This window comes from Heloderma suspectum, chromosome 3 (genome assembly GCF_057233095.1).
Source record: "Heloderma suspectum isolate Gila_16-S chromosome 3, 16-S_ref, whole genome shotgun sequence".
NCBI classification, from domain to species: domain Eukaryota; kingdom Metazoa; phylum Chordata; class Lepidosauria; order Squamata; family Helodermatidae; genus Heloderma; species Heloderma suspectum.
In genome coordinates this window covers 210,426,814-210,450,658 of record NC_139460.1, presented here as the reverse complement: position 1 = coordinate 210,450,658, position 23,845 = coordinate 210,426,814, and the positions used below count along the sequence as shown (strand labels likewise).

General features: G+C 43.4%; 1 protein-coding gene across 1 annotated transcript in view; it reads left to right on the top strand.

The window, feature by feature from the left end:
- The window catches only part of CTNNA3 (catenin alpha 3), a 1,165,030-nt gene that overhangs the window by 912,052 nt on the left and 229,133 nt on the right, over positions 1-23,845 (top strand). The window contains exon 12 of the mRNA XM_084845397.1: positions 10,091-10,242. Coding sequence (XP_084701523.1) covers positions 10,091-10,242 — 152 coding nt within the window. The remainder of the gene's footprint in view (positions 1-10,090; positions 10,243-23,845) is intronic.

Here is a 23,845-nt window from a genome sequence, read left to right as displayed (position 1 = left end):
GTTAGCCCCCCACTTACAGAAGCCCTTATGAGCTGTCTCTCATAATATTGTACAAAATGTAAAACCAGTGACATTTAATTGCAGGAATATTAGAGAATGTCTGCACTGCAGTGCAACATTTAGAAACAATTCATCTTTTCCCCTTCTGTACTGTATTGCAAGGACTAATTACAAGGATCCTTAGATTTCTGTGATATGGAAAGATTGTCTGTGTCATACAGTTCAACCCTCTGCAAAGAGCCCAAATAGTTTTCTACTGTGTCAATGCCACCATTCTCCACCCCACTTGCCACTCACACGCACCGCCATTTTAATTTGTTTTTGAAGAAGTTGAGACCATTTTTCAGTTACTTATTATGACTCCTACTGCATCCTTAGTAATCTGCCCTAGAATGAGTCATGCCAATTATGAATAATGACCCACCTGTACTTTAAAAAATCTTGGCCAATGCAGTTCTCTTAGATTAGAGGGTGATATTTTCTATTGGTTGAGCATGATTGACATACTGCAGCAGATAGATCAATTTCCCAAGGTTTTGGTAACAGAGTTACACTTTTTCTTAATTAGAAACTGGAGCTCCACTTCAGTTATTCCCAACAGGATTTTGTCCCCCACCATTTCCATCCTCTCTGACTTCCCTTCTTGCCTTCTCTTCTCTTCCTCCATCCTCCTTTGCCCCATTCCTCTCCCTCCCTTTCTTCTATCCACCTTCCACTGCTCTCCTTGCGTCCTCTGGGATGGGTTCTCTCTCCTTTCTTGCCTCACCAGCTCTTCCGCCAGCTGATCAGTGCCTCAACCACATTCTTCCCAAATCATCTGCTGGTGTTCTATCATGTGCCAGTGTGTGTGTGTGTGTGTTCACTCTTCAATCAAGGTACTAGCATGAAGCAGCTTGCTTCAACCTGTGTCACAGTAAGATCAGCCCTGGTCTTGAAACAGGATAGTAATTACCTCATAGTTGGAAACTGTAGGGAAGGGGAATACATGAGATAGTGCCCTCATAGGAGAAGGGTCAATGAAATGGTGCCTTTGTAAATCATGCATATATGAAAAGGGAGATATTGCATTATGACAATATAGCCTTGAGTAGCTGTGGACTGCCACCATAGCAATGGTGTAGTGTTTTAGGGGGGAAAAAAATGTTCCCCACAGCCTCTTTAAACATTGTGTGGGAATACTCCTAAAATGGTGATCCTGTGACACTTCGAAGAATGTTCAAAGCAGAGTTAGATGTTACAGGATAGGATACCTTTGTCCCCTCTTCCTAGTAACATCTAGCATAACATAATGTGAGATTTCACTAGGGATGCTTGAGGAATTATGTGGATGCACCTAGTTCATACCTCCTGGATTAATGTGCAGATCAGAATGAGGTCCTCTTCAGAATCTGAACACCTACTGAATTCAATGATATGGTCCGATGGCTACATTTTACATGTGGTCCTCCCCACTTTTTTAAACCAGATAATAGTTGCTTGCATTAAAAATGGAGTTGCAAATGCCCCTGGGAGTGATGGCATGTGATGGATGTGCTGTCACTCCAAGGAACTTTGCTTGGAAAAAGCATGGCTGCCCCCATGTTGCTGGGGGAAAGATGTTTAAATGCAGCCCTCAGACAATCTCTTTAAAATATAAGTAATATGTTTAAACAAATTACAAGCGGTCTTCCCTTTTTTTATATATTGCACATTGCTTTAAAATGGAACTGTTCAGGTCTGAGGCCTACAGCAGCAAGGAAAAGAAAAAGGACTGGCGTAGAGGCCTGGAGTTTTTTGTTGGGAGAGGCTATCCCTGAGAGGACTAGTTTCATTTCCCTGGTTATGTTTCATTTTTTCAGGTTTGAACAGTACTTTTGGTTTTGGGGGAGGAGGGTATGGAAAGAGAGAGTCAGTAAGAGCAGAATCTGGGAGACCAGAGCTTGAAGAGGGAGCAGGAAAAAGCAGCCTGGAGAAGCCTAGGGTAAAGGAACTTGCATTTTGCAACTTTTATGATCTCTTAAGGACTTCTGTATCACTCGGCTCTACTGTGTAAATACCTTTAGTTGGAATTTGCTTGCTTTAATTTACCAGTAAATTGTTGTGGTTAAACCCTGTGTCTTGTCAATCATCCCATGCCTACAGCCCATGTTACTGGGAAGGGGAAATTTAAAAAAATAAAAAAGAATGAAGGTGGGACTCTTAAGGAGGCAAGAGATCCTTAAGGTGTTGCTCAGGGGGTCCAGGTCAATGATGGAACCCTGACAGGGACAAACTAACATTTTTTTTTAAAGACACACCACACAACTGGCATGAACGGAATTTCATGCCATGTGGAACAGGGGCAGCTCTCTGCCTGTCCTAACATTTAGTCTTACCCTACATTGAAATCAGTTAGACCTGCTTCTGAGAATGCATATAAGATTCAGATTGGGAATCATAGATCCCCCTTTTTTTTCTTGGCATCACATAAATCTGTGTCTGTGATGATGTGCATTATCTTGGGTCTAAGATGTCAAAGATCTGAATGTCTTTAGAAAATTGTATGATTTCGAGAGGGGCAGGAAATAAAGACTGAAAGAAAAGCTTATTTTTCTTTTTTTAGAATGCCTAATTAAAAAAGAAAGAAGCACAGTTTTGAAGTCCCGAAGCTTTCCTTTGGTTCAAAGAGCCATTCATTTTCCTGTGAAAGAAAAAGAAATGACTTGCTATCTATGTAGCCTTCTGTTCTTGGAGTACTTTTTTAAAATTAGAAGTTATAGTACTTAAAAAAAAATAAAATCAGGGCCTAGCAATGTGGCTGTAAAGTGATATTCTATCTTGTTTATGCTTAGTATGATGGACTTTTCATTTCATTTAAGAAGGTTAAGGATGCTCTTACTTCCATCTGGATGGTACAAGGCCTGTTCATATTAGTAAATGAAATTATTTATGTCAAAGTATTATAATTAGTTGACCATGGAGAGTTAACACAAATGTTGTTGTTGTTGATGATGATGTAATACCACTAATAAATGATGATGTAATACCCTTTGGGTACCCATATCACTGTTAATAGCATTTAAAACACTGTAGACTTACGTAACAATACTATTACCATCTGTGGTCAGCTCACTCTCTCATCCCAGTTAATTTGAAATCTGAAGGTTTTGTTTTTGGTGGAGTTCTTCCTTCGTGATCGTGACCCACAGTTCTGAGATTTCTGATGTCCACTGTAGTTTCCACTCCTGAAGGATAATTTTTCAAGTCCACCACAATGTAGGGATTCCCACAACAAGTCCATCCAAATAACCTGCTGTTCACGTTGGTATCTCAGATGAAAACAAGGGCCAGCAGCCACTTAAAAAAAAATCAGTGGATTGAAACGTTTGAGTTTTTGAGTAAATTATATTTATATATTCTTATTATCAATGTCTAAGAACTGATCTACTACTTAATCAAAGCAGAATGGGAGAGAGGAAGTGAAGGAGATAGTGTTTTAGCTCTTTCACAACATATCCAGTTCATGCTTTAATTTACTTCTTTCACCTATGCTTCTTTCAAGACCGTTATTGTCTATTCTGATTGGCAGTGGCCCTCCAGGGGCTCAGGCTGAAGGTCTTTCACATTACCTGCTAACTGAGATCCTTTTAACTGGAGATGCCAGGAATTGACCGTTGGACTTGTGATGGGCAAACCATGCTGTGCCTGCCCTGTGTGCCACTTGCCATACCCCCACCACTTACCCGCCCCTGTCCTGCTCCCTGTTCAAGCTGGCGGGTGGTCTGCAGACACCCAGCAAGCAGCCACCCAACTCCTCAGTGAGCTGCCATTTGGGGAAAAAATGGCAGCTTGTTATTTTCCTTAAATAACCGTTGTTTTACATAAAAGATGTTTTATGTCAATGGCGGCTGTAAAGCGGCCATTTCTGCAAGATTAAAGGTGTGAATGGTCTATTCACACCTGTAATCTTGCATAAATGGCCACTTTGCAGCCACCATTTATGTAAAACATCTTTTATGTAAAACAACGGTCCACCATTTTTACGCAAAATGGTGGCTTGTTGAGAAGTCAGGCAGCCACGTGCTGCTTGCCAGGCAGCCCTGGATCACCCACCAGCTCAACCAGGGAGCCAAACATGTGGGGTAAGTAGTGGCAGTAAGTCGACAGGAGGACGGGAGGCCGAGCAGGGGGGAGGAGTCAGCTGGACTCCACCCCCCTTTCAAATTCCCACAACATCCCTACCTGGGACCTTCTTCACACAAAGCTGGGGCTCTACCACAGAGCTTGGGGCCCTTCACTTAATTTGTGCTTTTGTCTGTTTGCTTGATGCTTATTTCACTCTTGCATCCCAGTGACATTCCCCAGATGTCTACTTCTACCTGTGCAAGGAAAAAAATGTTCTTCATATCACAAACCCACCTGTGTTGATCTTTGCAACATACAAAAACAACTCTTTTATGTCCAACCCCACTTTCCTACTCAGAATATTTAAGGGCATTCAGAACACAAACATCAATGTAAAATATAAAAACATTAAGATAGAGGTGGCTTCTCCCCTCCCCCATTCTTGTGAAATAAAACATCATAACCCTACTTCTCCTACAGTCCTACACAGTGTGTCTGTGTTTCTCTCTCTCTCTCTCTCTCTCTCTCTGTGTGTGTGTGTGTGTGTGTGTGTGTGCTGAGGAAGAAGAAAAGTCTATTGTCCCCTTTCCTCTTACTCTGCCTGCCTGCTGCTACGGAACATTTGATTCTCCAAAGCCCTGTGAGGACATATGGATGAAGCTAGAGAAAAGGGGCAACCTTTGAACTCCTGTTGGGGTGTAGGGCATGCTTTGTTAAATAACATTTTCTGCTACTTCTGGTACCTATCAGCATACGAGCAGCAAGGGAAGCTGTCAGGGTGGGAGTGAAGGACTCACAATACACTCACAATGTGTATTTTTGGTGTGCATTCAGAAACATGAGAACGTTTTCTCCAAGAAACACTTGCATGTTCACGTTTGTGTTTGTGAATGTTTTGTGAACAGAAATGAATTCTTGTACATCCACAGTCAGGGCTTCCCAGAGCACAATCTGAGGACACCTTTCAATATCAGGGCTCAGCTCTGGAAGATATGAAGTAGTAATAACAAGAAGAGTAACTATACAAAGGACTATTTCTTCTCCACTGAGTAATCACACCCAGAAGCCAGTCATTGGTCCTGGAAGTTTTCAGCTAAGCATGGCACATGTATGGGAGGGCGGGAGTAATCATACAAGTTTGTACTGGGCCCCCAGAAATGATGCTTGTGCCCTGAATGTATGTACCATGGAACGGAAGGAAGACAAAGACCTCTGGGTCTTTACATCTCTAAAAAAAATGATGGTACATTAAGGATGTGGGAATGCTCACATGTTGTAAAAGCACATCGCTGCAGATCCTAGGTCTCACATCCTGCACTGCACCAGTGTAAATTTACGAAGTGTTAGTGCAGTTATTTTACTTCTAGGAGTAAGCCATTTGCAGAGCTGCTAAATCACTTTGAATTTTCCTTAGAAAGAATGTGGTAGTAGTAAAAACACTGGTGTCTGATATCCTTAGCCTGAAAACAGAATGCATATATTTTCAAAACATAAAATGCAAATCGGAAACAATAAAAAAACCGACATTTGACTACTTCGGTGATAGATAGCTTTGAAAATCAGAACATGAAAGTTTAAGAAAAGAAACTCAGTTCACCTACATTTGAAATGGAGATATGCCTTAGACTCCTTCGCATACTTAATACACCATTAGTTTGTGTGCAGAACTTTAAATTATATTAGGACCACTTGGTGTGATCAGAGATCTAAAGGAGCAAATGTCTTGTCAAGTTAAGTACTTCCTATTGTATTGATATATTTTTCTGGGTTCAAAGGTTCAGTTAAGTATCTGGAATATTGAAATGTCTTCATTTATCTCTCTTTCCTATTTCATTTCCTAGTTGGTAATAGACTTATTTAATTTTTCTTGAAATATAGGCAGGACCCAAGCATAGGGAGGAAATAGGGTACACTTTCCTGGGGCCTGGTGATCACACCCCCCCGCCGATGGCTCAGGCTGCTCTCCATTATCATAAGGAGACAAAATGAGGCTAAATTGTAGATTATGAGGCTAAATTGTAATGAGGCTAAATTGTAGATTATGCTTGGGGATGTATATGAAAACTTATTTCCCTGTATCTATGCACCAATTGTCCAGGTCTTGTGGGATTTGCTCGAACCAATCAGAAGCAGAGTTAGAGCAGAACAAGGAACATTATGCAGAGTGTATTGCTGACATAGGCCCTTCTCTAAAATAGGGAGTGTGTATTTGTGCAGTTAAACTAGGGCTTGTTGTATAGTGGGCCATGATGGAATTTCAGAAATGTAATAGAAACCTTAGAATCTTGAAAGTAAAGGAACAGCGCTGGAGAAGAGTGGAGGAGTTGACACTTCAAACCTTTATAGTGTAACCCCAAGGATGTTTACTCTGAAGTTCTCCATTGAGATAATGACATTTACTTTCAGTTAAGTATGTATAGGATTGCCGCCTTAGCAATGTCACTACACCAGGGTGCTTCCAGAGGGATGGTTCCTAGTGCTACCAGTCAAAAGACATTGTGCAGCTATTTCCTCATTAATGTTTTGTGTGTTGTGTGTGCACACACATGTGAAAAGATGGAAGTAGTGATGAGTAAATATGGGAGAGTTACAAGTGGAAGATGAGGACAACTGGACCCCCCCCCCCATAATATTCCGTGAATGAGCCAGGGCAATGGTGTGATAAAAACCTCATCTGGGAGCACCCCACATCTCTTAACCGAACAGCAGTTTCTGCTTGTGATTTTTTCTAAACCATCATAAGCACTTCCTCATCATTCATAAGTCTTCTTTGGAGTGACAACAATTTCCTTTATTGCATTTTGATGAAAAGTGGAGTTAGCAGCACTTTTCTTCTTGAATCTGATTAATTTCAGGATTGCCTTTGTAGTGAATAGGTGATAACATCTGTGTTATCCTGGAATCAATTTATGTCTCTTTAAAAAAAAAAAAAAAAAAGCCCTATAATGCTTTAACATGAGCCCACTTACCCAGACTGGGAAAAAGTACAATAATATGAAGAGCAACACTGTTGTAATTATAACAGCATGCACAAATTAATCTTTCTTTAGCTCAATAGCCTAATCTTTTATTAAATATCCTTTTAAAAACATCTAGAGAGCTCTAAAGTACTTTTCATTGAGGTCTTCGGAATGTTAAAACAGCTATTCAGTCAGAACCAGCATTACAAGCCCACCATTCGACGTCCTCCTCCTTTTACGGATTAAAGAATGCTCTGTGTATCATGCTAAAGATGAACACTACTTTAGACAGAGCACATCCTGACTCATGGGTGTTTAATAGTCCCGTAAATTAAACTGCACTGCATAGAAAGAGCTCATGGCTGAGTTTTTATGCAGAAAGTTAGATTACATTTTTATTTTGAAGATATATCTTAATCAATTCTTAGACCTTTTATGGGGAAGGCCCATGAGAAAATCTGGTAGACCTGAGTCAGAGCATGACAACTTTACTATGCTGTAGCAGTGCCAAACTCCTAGCAATTTCGTCTCTAAGGTGCACACACTTAGTACTGTTGTTTTATCATGGTAAATTTTTTGAATGAGTTAATTACCACTGAAACACACTGAAAAAATACCATCAGTTCACATCATGCTGAAGCTTCTTTCTAAGTCACTTGGGACATTACATAGCAGTACAGATTAATTTTGCCTTGTTCCTGATTTCGAGAGTTACAAAATGGGAAAGGTGATGTGTAGTAGTACTTTTCAAATGACCCAGTGAAGGGTGTTGTCAGGACTGCGCATGCTTCTGACCTTCGTAAGTTCACCTGATGGTCTGATACAGAGTGTGCATCCTCTGCACATTCATCTGATGGTCCGTACAAAGTCCATGCATTTAGACCTCTGCTTGAGAGGGTATCTCTGCATGATCTGGAACACTACAAAATCTATACCAGGGTGGGAACCTTTTTTTTCCTATCAAGGATTGCTTTCCCTCAGGAGTAATCTGCTGCAGGCCACAAGCCAGCAGTGAGTGGGACCAGACCCAAAAGGGGGGGTGGCCATCCCCTTTTCTCTCTCTTTCCTTCTCTCTCAAACCTTCTCTCCCTCTTTCCCTCTCTCTCTCCCTCTCCCTCCCCACCAAGCAGGCTGCCAGGGGAGAGACAGATTGTTCTTGCCAGAGGTCTGGGCTGATCACTTGCAGAGGGCTTTTGGAATTAGGCTGAGTCTGCAGATTGTCTACTCCTTGTCCATATGCATAAGTTCTATACAGACAACCAGATGTCTGTGCAGAGGGCAAGAGGAGAGAGAGCAGGTGTAGTCCTGATTCCCCACCTCCACACATTCAACTGTAGTTTGGAAAGGGCTTTTATTTCCCCAAGGAATTTGTCAGAATGTGGCTCTAGGGTTATCTGTCCTTTGATGTCCCTTGACTAAAGTCTCAGAAAGCTATTCCATAAAAGGTACTGTATATACTCCAATTCAAGGCTCTTGTTACATGATTCCTTTATACCCATGCACCAGAGATTAAATATATAGTAAATTAAGGTGCAATCCTATGCATGTTTAGACAGAGGAAAAGGACTACAACTCCCAGCATGCCCCAGCCAGAATAGCTGGCTGAGGCATGCTGGGAGTTCTAGGCTTTTTTTTTCTGTCTAAACATGCATAGGATTGCTCCCTTAGTAACAGTGAAATATCCCTGAAACTGGGTTCTAGCATCAAACCTGGCAATGCTATTCTAAGCTCTTGAGTGCTTTGAGCCCAGAAGAGGGGTTAGAAAGGTATATGCTGCTAAATTAGGCCACCGTTTGGATTCATGACACCAACAGAACAACAAGGTCCATGCTATTGCTAATCCAACTTTGAAAAAGGATGAATGTAAAAACAAAAATACACAAGGAAAATGCAGATGTTGATATTTATATTGTTGCATATTGTTCATTCATTCCATCTCCTCTCTCTCTCTCCCCCCCCACACACACTTATTAAGATTGCAATCCTACAGACACATACCTGGGAGTAACCCCCATTGAACTCAGCAGGGTTTACTTCTGAGTAGGGATGCTGGAGAATTCCGCCGCAGACTCAAATGAGGCTGGATGCTAAAGAATCTGACCTCCAGGGTCTGCGGTGGAGTGGCTGCACTTACCTGTGGGTCCAGAGGAGTTCCCACAAGGCAGCTCTTTGGCTCCTTATAAGACGTGATATGCTAATGGCAGCTGCCATTAGCTTATCACAGGAAAGTTAGCACCATAAATGGCACCTTGTTTGCCATTTATGGCTGTAAAGGACTTACTTTGACCTAAATACAACTGTAAACAGATGCAATTTAGGTCAAAGTCAGTGCTTTATGGCCACAAATGGCATACAATACGCCATTTACAGCTGTATTTTTCCTGCAATAGGCTAATGGCAATCACCATTAGTGAACTGTGTCTTATAGGGAGCTGGAGAGCCACTCTGGTGGAGGTGGCTGGGCTCCAGAGGATCCCACGGGGCCCTGAGAGGCCCGAATTGCTGCTCCACAGACCCCCTGGACTGGACAGTGGGGTGTTCATACATCCCTACTTCTGAGCAGACATGCATAGAATTATATTGTTGCTCTCTTACACTATGTCATGCACTCAGGACTGATGAATACAGGAGGAGGGAGACAGTACAGCAATTTCAGGCAGATTTCCACTGAATGATCATGTGTATCAACTCTAAATCCATATCAAAAGCCTTAATTAATAAAAAGACAGAGAGCTTTGGCTGTTGGGTGGTTTAGAAATGAAATGAATGAATGAAAGAATGAATGAATGAATGAATGAATGAATAAATAAATACATAAATAAATGGTGGACAAATGGAAGTTTAACGTGCTTCATGTTGCCCTAGATATCTACCTTCCGTCTCCTTTCCTTCTTCCCTCTTTATTATCTTCTTTCCACCATCAAGTTCCCAGAAGCATTTCAAAAACCAGATACATGTGATTTCTCAAAACTGGATAATGGTTTTAAATTTAAAATACAATCTACACTCATCTTTTTAACTCTTTTTTTTTTTAATTCAATGGACAGTGATTCCAGAGTTTATTACCCAAGTCAACACGGCACTGGAAAATTTAAGCAGGAATACAATTCATCTGTTTGATGACAATCAGTTTGTTGATATCTCTAAGAAGGTCTATGACACAATTCATGACATCAGATGTTCAGTTATGATGATTCGGGTAAGTGCCTTGATCTTTCATTCCTTAACAATTAACACAGATTTGTTAAATCATTTTGCTATGCAGTATTCATATGCATGAGAGGTAAATAAGGGGACTCAAGCAACTATCCATTTCAGAGATATTTTCTTCTATATAATAGTAAGTATTTGAATTTTACTTGGAGAACTGAACTGTACCGATACAGACCCACCCTTTGTAGATAGAGGAGGTGCAGTGTAGGTATTTTCCCACGTGTCCAAATCTTCTCGTGTTTCTCCAGTGTTGTAGGATGGAGCTGTATCGCACATAAGAAAGTGACCCAAAGTACTGGAATTCTGGACTGCATACTTCACACTGTGGAGTATCATATTTTTGAATGCCCCCTCCCCTGTAAAAAATGAAATAAAACTTTGCATATAGAAAACCAGCACATCATGGAAAGGGCTACTCAAACACTTAGCTGTGATGTGGTATTTTACTACATGAAGATCATTGTTTTTTATCATATGGGTTGTCTTTCAAAATATGCCCCTTCACCTAGCACCTTTGATGGTACAGTCCAGAATGCTACCACATTTTTAAAAATGTGTAAATAACCTCTAATACAAATGTGTTGCTGCTACTCAGATATACAAGTATGCCCCATGTGCATTGTTTGTTCAAGCTAAAGATATAATAAAATATAAGAAAAGATATTACCAAAATAAAATAAGCAAAATCATTAAAAGTGTGTAGAATGTTTATGTAATGTGGCCCTATATAAAGAACTCATGTACAGTTTACAATATTAGGCTGAATTATTATTATTTTAACTTTAGCAGCTAATGCACCAAAACCCTGTGCATGACAAATATGGTAGAACAGTAATTTTTGATTATATATAACATAAAATAATCCTATTAAGAATAGAAGACAGTAAGGGATATTTTTAACACCTGGGATGTCATCATCAATACAAAATATTAGAATGTAAGAAACGTTGGTTTAACAGCCCTCCAGGACTGTGGTAGACATTGTTTGAAAGTGGAGAGCTGTGAATGGCGCTCTTCATAGTGCAAATGTCCACCAAGTCATAGAAGTCTCATTCACGGACGGCAAACTAGACAGGCTAAACTACCCTACCTGAGTACAGGACAGCAGAGGTGGGATCTGAGTCCTCCCCCCAAAACCACACACTTGAACCCAATTTTCTGCTCCAAAAAAACAGCCATTTCACCCAAGGCAATCTGATGAGGCTAAAAGACAAGTAACTTCCTCAAAAGTACAAGGCAGAGGTGGAAGTATGAATCCCAAAACACCAAAACCACTCCTTTGAGCTCTGGCTTTTCACCACAACCTCTCTCCTTGTATCTGCTCCATGTGTTCCCCAAAACCTTTCTCCTCATGTCTCCTCTCCTCCATGTGTTTTTTTTCCCACCCCCACCTCCTTGCTCTGTGGGTTGTTGTTGTTGTGTCCCCACCCCTCTACTCATTGCTGCTTTCTCTCCCCCCCTCCTGGGTGTTCTGTTTTTCCCCCTCCCCCTCATTCATACTTATCTTTCCTTCTTCTGCACAAGCAGAGGCAAAGCTTACTTTTCTTTCTGTCTCCTCCTTCTCTCCTCTCCTCTCCTCTCCTCACTCCAGAATCTGCTAGCATCCAATTAAAATGCGGCTGGCCTTACTCCTCCAGTCAGAATGGCAGGGGCCTGAGCAGACGATATGGGCAGCATGGGGGCTAGCAAAGAGGAACGGGGATTTCCTTCCCCATGATATGCTTATAATCTGGTATGGAGGAGCCTTGAGCACACCCTGGCAATGCAGATATTATGCATCCGAGGGCGCCAAATCAGAGACAACAGGGCTAATACATTCCTTGCTGGAGAGCAAGCATGCTTTCCTGACATTCTGCCTGGACCTGTCTCAGTCATGGGTCATTTGATTTTCTTATGCATGATAGAGTTGGGTTTGAGATGACAGTCAATCATGCCATATCCCTTGTGCTTAAAAAATCCTACAGTAGAGCAGATTGTTTACCTTGTCACTAAAGCGAACAGAACTGTGGTAAAAGGCAAGCTCCTTTCACATTCTTCACCCATGCACACATTACATGCAACTTATGCAGAGTGCACACACTTTGCTACATTATCAATATGTTCATTCGTTTTTCTGAGAACAAGATATAAATATACCCAGCTAATACATGGATAAAGGTTTACAGGGGATGTCAACTTTCACAGCTCTGGAAAGGGAAATAAGTTCTGTTTCCTAGACATGCATTTTCATGTGTATTGGTATGCTGTGAAAATGGGCATTTCCCTGTTGGAGCTAATTCTAAAATACCAGTAGCAGAATATTGTCCTGACATTGTGGGAATGGAACCAGTGGATTAGTCAAGCAGGAACCTACAGGACAGCAGCTTCAGGACTTTTTTGACAGCAAGAGCAATGCTGGTGTGGTTTGCCATTGTTCTATGCTTGTGGGATATTTCTCATATGATACTGAAACGATAATAGATTTAAAAACAGGTATGAGCTGCATTTGCTGTTTTGAGCTTTCATCTTTGTAATAACCAGTAAAATAACCAATAAATACCTATCTGCTTTCTTTGCTTCTACAGAAGGGGTGGGTGACATGCAGCCCTTGCCATCCCCACTGCCCTCTGCTGAACCCCCAAATTAAAAGTAATGAAGAAAATGGTGTCCGGAGGGAATACAGAGCACCAAAAGGGTTAAGCTTAGCTTGGAAACAAACTACATTTAATACTTGTAGCATTCTTTAGCACTGCGGAACAGTTTCACCCCTTTTAAAAATGCGGGTGTGCCCCATGGGTTGTGCAGCACCCTGTGGAGCACAGCTCATGAGAGGGGGGTACTGGGGGGCAAAAATGACCCCTAGTCCTCCCACAATTGCCCATCCCTGCTCTCCAGTCCAGTGTGAGGAGGCCAGAGAAAGATCAGTTGTGGATGTGACAGCAAAGACAGGGCTGAAAGATATGAGGGTGTTTGCACTGCAGAGGATATAGGAGGGAGCAAACGCTTCAGTAAACACAGGCTGATATAACACACGCTGATATAATATCAACAGGGTCACAGTCCCCCATCTCTCTCCCAACATAGGTCATCAGCATACGGGGCAACCAAGGCTGTTTCCATGCCAAAACCTGGCCTGAAATGAATCCTGATAATCAGTGTTATCCAACCAAGAGCACCTGGAACTGGTTGGCAAATATCCACTCAAAAACTTTGCCCAGGAAAGAAACATTAGCCACCAGCCCAAAGTTGTTAAGGTCTTCCAGGTCCGGGAAAGATTTCTTCAGGAGTGGTTTCACCACCGCCTCTTTCCAGTGGCCTGTGACTCTGATGTCAAAGGTGGAATATGGAGGTTTGATATTTGACAAAATGTCCAAACAATCTCAAGGGAAGCAGAAATAAATAATTTTCAGTAAGACTAAGGAAATATGGGATGGGGGTGGAGAGCTTCCTCCAAGGGAAGCTTGTAGGGTGGCAACAAGGGAGAAGACCACTCTTGGTGGTAGTCCCCTTTAGTGAAATGCTCCCCCCCCCCCCGAGGCCTGCCTGGAACCAACATTATCATCTTTTTGACACCAGGTTAAGGCTTTCCTTTACTCCCAGGCATTTGAAGGTATATGACGAGGCTTTGATGTCAGCTGTTTTATTGGGTCCTAGTATTGTATTGTTAACTGTTTTTAGCTGTTATAGATTGTTCTCATCTTATTTTTTAATGTTAAAGGTTTTATATTATGTTTTTATTGCATTGTATTGTGGGTTTAATTCTGTGAGCCCTCCAGAGAGCTTTGGCTACTAGGTGGTGTAGTCATAAAATAAATGAAATGAATCATGGTCCTGAGATGCAATTGCTTGGTGCGATAGCTCAGAAGCAGTTGCTCCATTGTTTTATTTTTGTTTAAAGAACAGTCTTCCTAAGAACTAGTTGAAACTAATGATTGCTGAACTATCAGCCAAGAGAACTTTCTGGCATTTAGATCCATGATTGATGATTCAAACCTAACCTTTCTGTGCCACATGAAAACAGCCTAGTATTATGGCAGGTTTGTAAATAGACCTTGCCTGGCCCCCCCCTCAGCGCAACGAGGAAAGAAAGCTTTAGCAACATTGGTGGTTCTTTTCTTTTAGGCCACAAATTGTGTTTGGGCAGACTCGTAAATGTTTTTCTAGGCTTGTAACTTCTGGGCATTTATTTGAAAGGCTGCTGGCCTTACAGGTTCCCAACTGACCCAGTTCAAAAGAACTGGTATTTCTTTAAAGTGCTTCACAGAAAGTAAGCAAGCAAGAGGGTGTATGTGTGTGTGTGAGTCAAAAACAGAAGTTATCCACATTTATCACATTTCATTAATCTTATTATTTATTAAGAATAGCTATACCCTGGCTTTGTCCAGGGATAGTGTCTGTGGTGTTTCCAGTCCACCTCCATGCAAAAAAACCCTGAAGCAACTCCTTATTCTTCTCCCTTCTCAGAAAGAGAACTACTCCCCCCTCCCCTCCAAGCTGCTATACTGCTTGCTCATTTCCACCACCCATAATCCATTCTACCCATGAATCAGGATGCCAGGAGACCAGGAGGGATGGTGGATTTGGGATCACAGTGGATCTTGATTCAGCTTGGTGGGCCCTTTAGATATCTATTAGTCTTAGGCAGGTTCCCAAGTTTGCTTGGTGCCAGCTGTTATTTCATCTGCCTCTCATGCTTAACATTAGAAACCAAGAAAAACTCAGAAAAAGGCAAATAATCAAACAGGACACTTCTTTGTTTCCTAAACTTCATCATGCAGAAGTTGACACCTGAGGCATTTTAGAGGTTTGGCTTAATATCAGAAGACACACCGCCCGCCCACCACATTCAACTAGGGATGTTGAAGAAATCCACAACGGAATCAAATGCGTTCGGATTTCTATGAATCCAACTCACAGAATCCACAGTGGACCGCCTTTTCCCAAGTCTCATGGATTCTGCAGACTAGTGGACTTTTTTAGTTTCCAGAATTTTATGCAAATTTAGTCACAGAAAAATGTGTAAATTAAAAAAAAACTACACATCTGAAAATGTGCATTTCCCTCATAGGCTAAAGCATGGAAATATGGGGGGGGGGGGCCGCATTTTCGCAAGTGTGATTTGTATAAAGGCAAATTCAGGAAATTGGAAAAAAAAAAAACCTGATTACATCAATGAGCGGACGATGGAACAAAAGGCACCTGACAATCCATAAAATGGAGACACAACAGATTTTACAAAATCCCAGACATCCATACTCTCAGCCCCCAGAAACCTGGTTCAGCACAGTGCCTCACAAAATGAGCTGAAAGAATGGAATGTATTTTGAAGGGGAGGGGGGAAGCATTTGCATTCCTAATTAGATACTGTCCAATCAATGCTAGGTTTATTTCATTGTGCTTGTAAGGTATGTTAGAATATTTGCCTATTATTTAGGCCTATTCACTACCCACAGCAGCCACGGTGAGGACATTAACATGCTTTACAGCCAATTGCTGGCTGGGACACATTGATTCTCTGCCAAACACACCGGGCTTCTGACCTGATTACATAAGGATCTCAGTACTAATGCAAGCAAAGAAATTCTCAATCAAAATATAACTGAGAGATGTAAATGAACAAGGACACCAATTCACAGGGTTCTTTTCAACATGAAAAGAAAAAGGAGGATCTCTCAATGGCAGCACCGCAGGAACGATTTCAGCCATGTAATTACGGTGAGAATATTAAAAAAAAAACTGTGAAAAACAACCCTCAGCAAATGGCATTATTAGCCCAGATTGTCAGTGCTATAGTACAGAGTTTAAACAATCCCTCAGATGCATAAAATGTTAGATGGCATTGGGGAGAAGATCATAGGCAAGTACTGCATTGCTGAACTGACACTGAAATGCTGAATGAACAGCTGGGTGACATCTATCCTATTGCATATTGGGGTGTTGTGGACACCTGACTGGGTCCAGGAGTCCACTGTCCCCCCACCCGCAACCTCTGGACTATGCCCGCTGAGCCCCTGCCCTCACTCGTGCCCACTCGCACCCTCCCAGACTCACCACGACCCGTCCGGCAAGCACCCACCATTTTGACACTTTTTTTTTTTTACAGAAAAAAGGGAGTTTAATAAACGTGTATATTTAAATAGAGGCATTATGCCTCTAATATTGCACATATTAAGCTTTCCCAGCCCCGAACTGCGCATATTTAAATATGCATATTTTTTGAACTCTCTTTTCCCATTAAAAAAAAAAAAAGGCGGCAAAATGGAGGTACTTGCTGGACAGGCCCGAGGTGAGTGTGGGCAGGTTGCTGAGCTTGTGGGGGCTTAAGCGTGGGTCTGGGGGGGTGAGTGGGGTGTGTGCTTCAGCAGGCACCCGGAGAACCCAAGCAGGGGTGTGTTCGCACATCCCTAATTGCAGACTCCATTATTTTCCTGCTGGCTCAGCGTTCCCCAGCTTGGTGCCTTCCAGATGATTTGGACTACAATTCCCAACTCTCTGCCTAAGCTGGCTGGGGCTGATAGGAGTTGAAGTCCAAAACATCTGGAGGACAGCAGGCTGGGGAACACATTTCATGGTGGTAACCACCACTGGGGGATTTAAACACCGTCTGCATGGCAGCTATCACATGTGAATCCTCACAGCTACAGAAGTATTTTAATAAAAAGATGCATTGTATGAGATGTCAAGGAAACATAACTAGGGGGAATCAGGTGAAACATAAGATAGTTCAGTTTGTAAGTATGTCATAATAAGCATTCACAGTGGAGGAAGAAAAAAGTTGTATTTATCTGTGTAAAAACTTCCAGAGAGGTAGCCATTTTTGCCTGTTGGAACAGAAACAACAGAGTCCTTTAGCACCTTAAAGACTAACATATTTATTATGGCTTAAGCTTTACTGAACACGTTTTCAGTGTCTGAACAGTATGACAGGCCACATGAACTAAAGGAGATACAGATAAGAACTCTTACATTATTGAATTAGGGAACAAACCTATGGTCCCTAGACAGAGTCTCAGGCACCTTAGCTTTTTTCAGAAAAAAAGGGCTTAGACAGAGCCACCAGTCTGATGTTGGGACTGCCTTCCTGGCTCCCCCCAGCCACCATGGATTTTTCTGTGGTGGCTCCCTCTACGAGGTCAGAACTCTGACCTCATAGAGGAGGGTGGGAGGTGGGCATATTGTGGGGTGTTGGGGGACAGGGAGGGAGTGACTGAGGTTCTGAGGTATCCTAAGCCCTCCCAGCCTGCAACCATGCCCCCAGCAGAGAGCGGAAGTTATGCAAGTAATTGGTAAATAGGCCTGTCTAACTGATTTCGAGGCGGGGGGCAGAATGAGGCCTCTGATGTTTCTTCTGCCCTGCCAGGAAGAGCCCAGCATGGTCTTGGACAGAATGGACCCTCCAAGATTAGAATGCTACATTATTTGGGCACCTTGCCCATAGTATTGCAACCTTAGTTATCTAACTTTATTTACAGCACTCACCAAATATAAATAAAACTCACACCAGAAAACTGTGAAAACAAACAGAATGCATGGAATTTCTGCAAAGTGCAACATGAGAAATAAAAAAGGGAACCAGCTATCTATCTATATGCATGTATAGATAGATGGATGATAGATAGATAGATATAGATATGAAATAGCAAATGAATGAAAGAAAAGGGAATCTAAGTATACAAAGAAAACAACACAGAGTGTAATGCAAATGATAAATCGTTGCATAACAATGCGTGTTTTTTTCTTTTGCTGACCATATATTGAATTGTTTAATGAATAGATCACACTTGTTTCCTCTTAATAGAGGATATTTCTAAACCTAGTGTAAGAACTCCATAATTTGTTGACCCATTATGTATGGGGGGCAGGGGGGGGGAATTAGACATTAAGGGTGCAATCCTTTGTATGTCCAGTCGGAAGTAAGCCCAAGTGAGACTTACCCCAAATATAAATATTTTTAATGATTAATTGAAACAAAGAAATGCAGCTCCTGGCCTAGCTGGGGAGCAATGTTGTGGTGGCGCGCAGTCCCGCTGGGGAGGCAGGGAGGGGGCAGCTGAGCCGCGGCAGCGTGCCAAGTGTGCACCCACGTGGGAGGCAGGGAGCCAATCAGGGCCACACTGGCTCAGCGGGAAGAGGGCTTTCTTTGCGGACTGGAAGGAAAACCTCCCTCCCTCTAGTCCGCTAGAGGCCATTAAGAGCAGGGCCTCCCATGTGGCTTCGGCATTGCCATTGCCAACTTACCCACCCATCCATTCTAGGTAACTCATTTCTTGCCATGGATTCCTGTTACAGATTGGCACCAGTGTGCAGGGTTTTCACCTTCCCCATTGTTGTTGTTATTATTATTATTATTATTATTATTATTATTATTAAATTTATTAATCGCCCATCTGGCTGGTCACCCAGCCACTCTGGGCGATGTACAACATACCATAAAACAGTTTAAAACAATAAAATTCTACAGTAAAAACATTTTCTAAAATACCCTAACCCACCCCAAATGCCTGCCTGAACAACCACGTTTTTAATGCACGATGGAAGCTCATTAAAGAGGGGGCATGGCGGAGTTCCCTAGTGAGGGAGTTCCACAGAGTGGGGGCCACCACAGAAAAGGCCCTCTCCCTCGTCCCCACCAGCCTAGCTGTCCTGGTTGATGGGACAGAGAGAAGGCCATCCGAGGCTGATCTTGTTAAGCGGCCTGTCTGGTGTTGCTGGAGGCGCTCCTTAAGATAGGCTGGGCCGGAACCATATAGGGTTTTAAAGGTCAAAACCAACACCTTGAATTTGGTCCAGAAAACAACTGGTAACCAGTGCAACTCCTTCAGCACTGGAGTGATGTGATCTCGCCGGCGGCTGCCTTTAATCAGGCGAGCCGTCGCGTTCTGTACCAGCTGCAGCTTCCAAACCATCTTCAAGGGTAACCCCACGTAGAGTGCATTACAGTAGTCTAAATGAGAGGAGACCAGGGCATGTACTACTGATGGGAGCAGATGGTCAGGAAGGAAGGGGCGCAGCCGCCGTATCAGATGGAGTTGATACAGCGCTGTCCGGCTCACAGCTGACACCTGAGCCTCCATGGACAGCTGGGAGTCCAAAATGACCCCAGGCTGCGGACCTGGTCTTTCAAGGGTAGCCGTACCCCATTCAGCACCAGATCAACATCCCCCAGCCTCCTCTTGTCTCCCACCAAAAGTACCTCGGTCTTGTCACGGTTCAGCTTCAGCTTATTCCTCCCCATCCAGCCACTCACCGTCTCCAGACGTTTGGACAGGGATTCTACGGCCAACCTTGGTGAAGATTTGAATGAGAGGTAGAGCTGCGTGTCATCCACATATTGATGACACCGCACCCCAAACCTCCTGATGATAGCCCCCAGCGGCTTCACATAGACGTTAAATAGCATCGGGGAGAGGATGGAACCCTGTGGCACCCCACAAGTGAGTGGCCACAGGTCCGAAACCTCCTCTCCCAGTGCTACCCTCTGGTACCTGCTGGAGAGGAAGGACTGGAACCACCGCAATACGGTGTCCCGAATGCCCAACCCCTCCAGGCGGTCCAGGAGGATACCGTGGTCAACGGTATCAAAAGCCGCTGAGAGGTCGAGGAGAACAAGGAAGGAGCATTCACCCCTATCCAGAGCCCTCCTCATATCATCTACCAAAGCGACCAAGGCCGTTTCTGTCCCATGCCCAGGCCTGAAGCCCGACTGAAATGGGTCTAGATAATCAGTTTCTTCCAAGAGTGCCTTCAACTGCATTGCCACCTCCCGCTCAATCACCTTGCCCCAAAATGGCAGATTTGAGACTGGGCGAAAGTTGTTCAAAACTTGAGGATCCAAGGAGGGCTTCTTTAAGAGCGGTCTTATCACTGCCTCCTTGAGGGCTGATGGCATCACTCCCTCCTCATGGGAGGCATTCACCACCACCCTGATCCCCTCACCCAGTCTCTCTCTGCAGCCCATAATGAGCCACGATGGGCAAGGATCAAGTAAGCAGGTGGTCGGCCTTACAGATGAAAGCACCTTGTCCACTTCATCAGGAGGAAGAAGCTGGAACCGATCCCACAAAACCGGTTTGCCGATTAAATATTGCAACAATATTTAACTTGGTGATGTTTGGATTTGTTTGCCTTGACAAGTATAACTGACTGTAAGGGTGGTTATAACATTTTCAATTCTAAGTCACAACTTTGTAGGCATGGAAAGCACTGGGCTTGATCCATTGGTAAGGGGAATGGGATTGGGCTCCCCATTTTCCCCTTCAAGAGGGGGTCTCCTTAAGGGACCATGGGGGGGATGTGGCATTATGGCCCAGCTCTGCATGGGGCTGCAATCCGGGCCACAGGGAGGCAGAAAGGGGCTCACTTCAACAGTCTGCACCGTGAGGTGGGCCTCTGACTCCTGCCCCCCACAATGAGTCACCTGGCAGGTGGGCCAGGTTGATGAGATCAGACTGCCTGCGGGTAGTCCGATTAACGGATCCATGCCATGCCTTATGCCCCCACCAACTCTATTCCAAGCTCAGCCAATAAAGTTGTGGCCAATTATTTAACCCATCCAAGGCTATGTCTGAATTAGTTTCCCAGCCTCCCTGTCCTGTCCTAAAGGTACTAGCTATGTGCTGCCACACACAACCTTTTCTCCTTGAAATAGTGGGTCAGTTTCACAATTCATTGGTTTCTCTACAGCCCTAGTATATATTCACATACCTTATCTTTGGATTTTAAGCTAGACAGGCCTATTGTTTACTTACACATCTATACTACCTATGGTCTAACTAAGCCCTAACCACAAATGCATGCTGAACGCATGTTAGCCTTTTTAATTTGTATAAAAGAGAACAGTAGCTCTCAACAGCTACTCGTCATGATGGCTCTGTGATACCTCCAGGCTAAGAGGCAATATGCCTCTCAAAACCAATTGTTGGGGAACAGAAGAGGGAGAGGGCCATTGACTTCACATCCTGCTTATGGCTTCCTAGAGGCCTCTGCTTGGATGCTGGACTAGATAGGCCTCAGGTCTGATCCAGCAGGGCCCTTATTAACAGCTGCTTTGGGAAGGGATAATTTAGAGTGGAGAGGTGGTGGAAAGATGCTTACCCCTTTCTCTACCCGCCACAAATTGCCCTTCCCCCTAAAGCTGCTGTGCGGGCTTCAGAATATGTTTACCTTTCCTTGCAAGCACATATTTGGAATCTCCCAGGGGGCATGTTGGACCAGGAAAGAAATGCAAAGAGAAAGGATTAAACAACCTTTCAGTAGGGATGTACGAAAGTCACTTACCTTTTCGCAGCTTGGATTTGCGTTGGGGGGGAGGTGCTACGTCCCTCCCCCCTGAATCCTCCCTGGGCCAGCTCCGCTCTGCGGCGGCTCCCCGGAGCCGCAGTCCAGGGCCATCCACAGCCGGAGTTCTAGCTGTGGACGGGCTGCTGTGGACGCAAATGGTGGCCGCTGTAGCGGCTGCCATTTGCATCCAGCGAAGCTGCCGTGATAGGCTACGTAAGTATTTATGTAGCCTATCACGGCAAGCCAAAAAACCCCAAAACCACAGCGTATGCAAATGGCAGCGGCTACGGTGGCCGCCATTTGCATTCCCTATTTTTCACCATTTTAGCCTACTATTATGGCAAAAAAAAAAGGGGAACGCAAATAGCGTAGTGGGTGCTATTTGCGTTCCTTTTTTTCTCGTCGTAATAGCTTATGTAAATATTTACTTAGACTAAAACGGCAGGGAAAAAAGGAACGCAAATGGCACCCACTACGCTATTTGCGTTCCCCTTTTTTTTCACCGTAATAACCTATGTAAATATTTACGTAGGCTAGAATGGTGAAAAATAGGGAACGCAAATGGCGGCCGCCGTAGCCGCTGCCATTTGCGTACATTGTTTTTTTCTCTCTTTTTTTGTCTTGCTGTGATAGGCTACGTAAATACTTACGTAGCCTATCATGGCTATGACGAAGAAGTGAATGGCGGCCGCCATTTGCAAGTCAGCGCGGACGGCAGCAGGTAAGTGTTCCGTTTCGCGCGTCTTTCATGGGGTGGGGGGGTGGAGGCTTCATTCTGCCATGGATTTTGGGGGGCCGAATGCACTGGCATTCGGCCTCACCGAGATCCATGGTGGAATTCTCTGACATCCCTACCTTTCAGCCCTTGCTGCTACTTTTCTGCTGTGTATTACCAACCACAAAGTGGCTTTTCTCTTTAGGTAAAACACTGAAAATGGTCAAGGTTTGATTTATATACATGTATGTGTAACTTTAGTTCAGACACTTTGTCTGCTATAGTTGCTTGACAGACTTCTGTAATAGCTGGGCCCTACTTAACCCAATGGTATTTCATCTGTATTGGTTCAAGTCCTACTTAAGCAATTAATTGGTAAATACATATGTAACTGATTTAAGTTTGCAGTTAACACCCCCCCCCCCGCTTCTCAACTGAGGAACATTTGGGCTTAGGGATGGTATTGTTGGTACCTAGAATACCAGGAAATACTGGCTGGCCTTCTAAACGAGCAACTGAGCTGAGGACTAAAAGGATGAGAAAGTGGAGTTCTGGTTCATACACTGCGCTGTTTATGTGAGACAGCTGAATGGTATCTAAGCAGCTGTCCGTGCTGCATATTGTTTGATGTTTTTAGTACTGCAGCCTCAAAAGCTGTACTCTTTGAATGAATACCTGCAAAAGTGACATGGCCACCATCTGGGTAAGATAATGCTGTCAGGGGCTCTATATGGGAATGAAAGGACAAAGCAAAAATCATTGGAAAGTGTAACTGCCCGGTCCACTACAAACAGTTGTTTGAACAATAGTAAAAATAATGTGAATTTAGAAGCAGCCAGGAATCTGGACAAAAATTCCTCCTTTTCCTTTGGTGCTCAAAAGACCACTTCTTTGAAATGTCCCATGGCTGCAAAGTTATGAGTTATGATGCATCTTTATTGTTTTGTGGCTTTATATTCAGAACTAACAATAGCTTTCACTCCTGTGATGGTAATTACAGCTGAGGGTGAGAGGGTGAGGCTGTGAAGGGTGCATCTCTGGGTACAGGGAATACTTTCATTTTCTAGCCTCACTGGTAATTACTGCACATATTTCATGTGGTGCCTTTGGTTTTGTTGCAGTCACTCCACAGTCCTTTTGTTTTGTTTATTGGCTATCTCACCAAACTTAGGAGCACTGCATAGACACTAACAGAAAACTGTAGAAACTCCCCCCTCTTCAAGCAACCTGAGGTTTAATCCAGGCAAGTCTGAAGACTATTGCATAATCTGGGGGCCATGACAGGGGTTCCTGGGACTTGTTCTCCAGTGTGGGCACTACAGATAAAAGTACTTTTCCAACCTGTATTCAGTCAAACTAGTGTTGGGTGAATCAGTCTATTTCTGGTCCAGTCCATGTCACTTTCACATGTGTCCCTCCATTCTGCCTACAGGTGGGTGAACTTACTCTGAGTGAATTTGTTATTTACTTGGAAAGCAATGCATTTGTCCATGGGAGCTTGGATGAGAGTTCTCCTTTAATATGAGATCTCATTCCGTGTAGACACATTTTTGCGCATGTGCAGTATCAAGGTGCATCTTGGGAGTTGTTGTTTGGAATGATCTAGTGCTGTCTG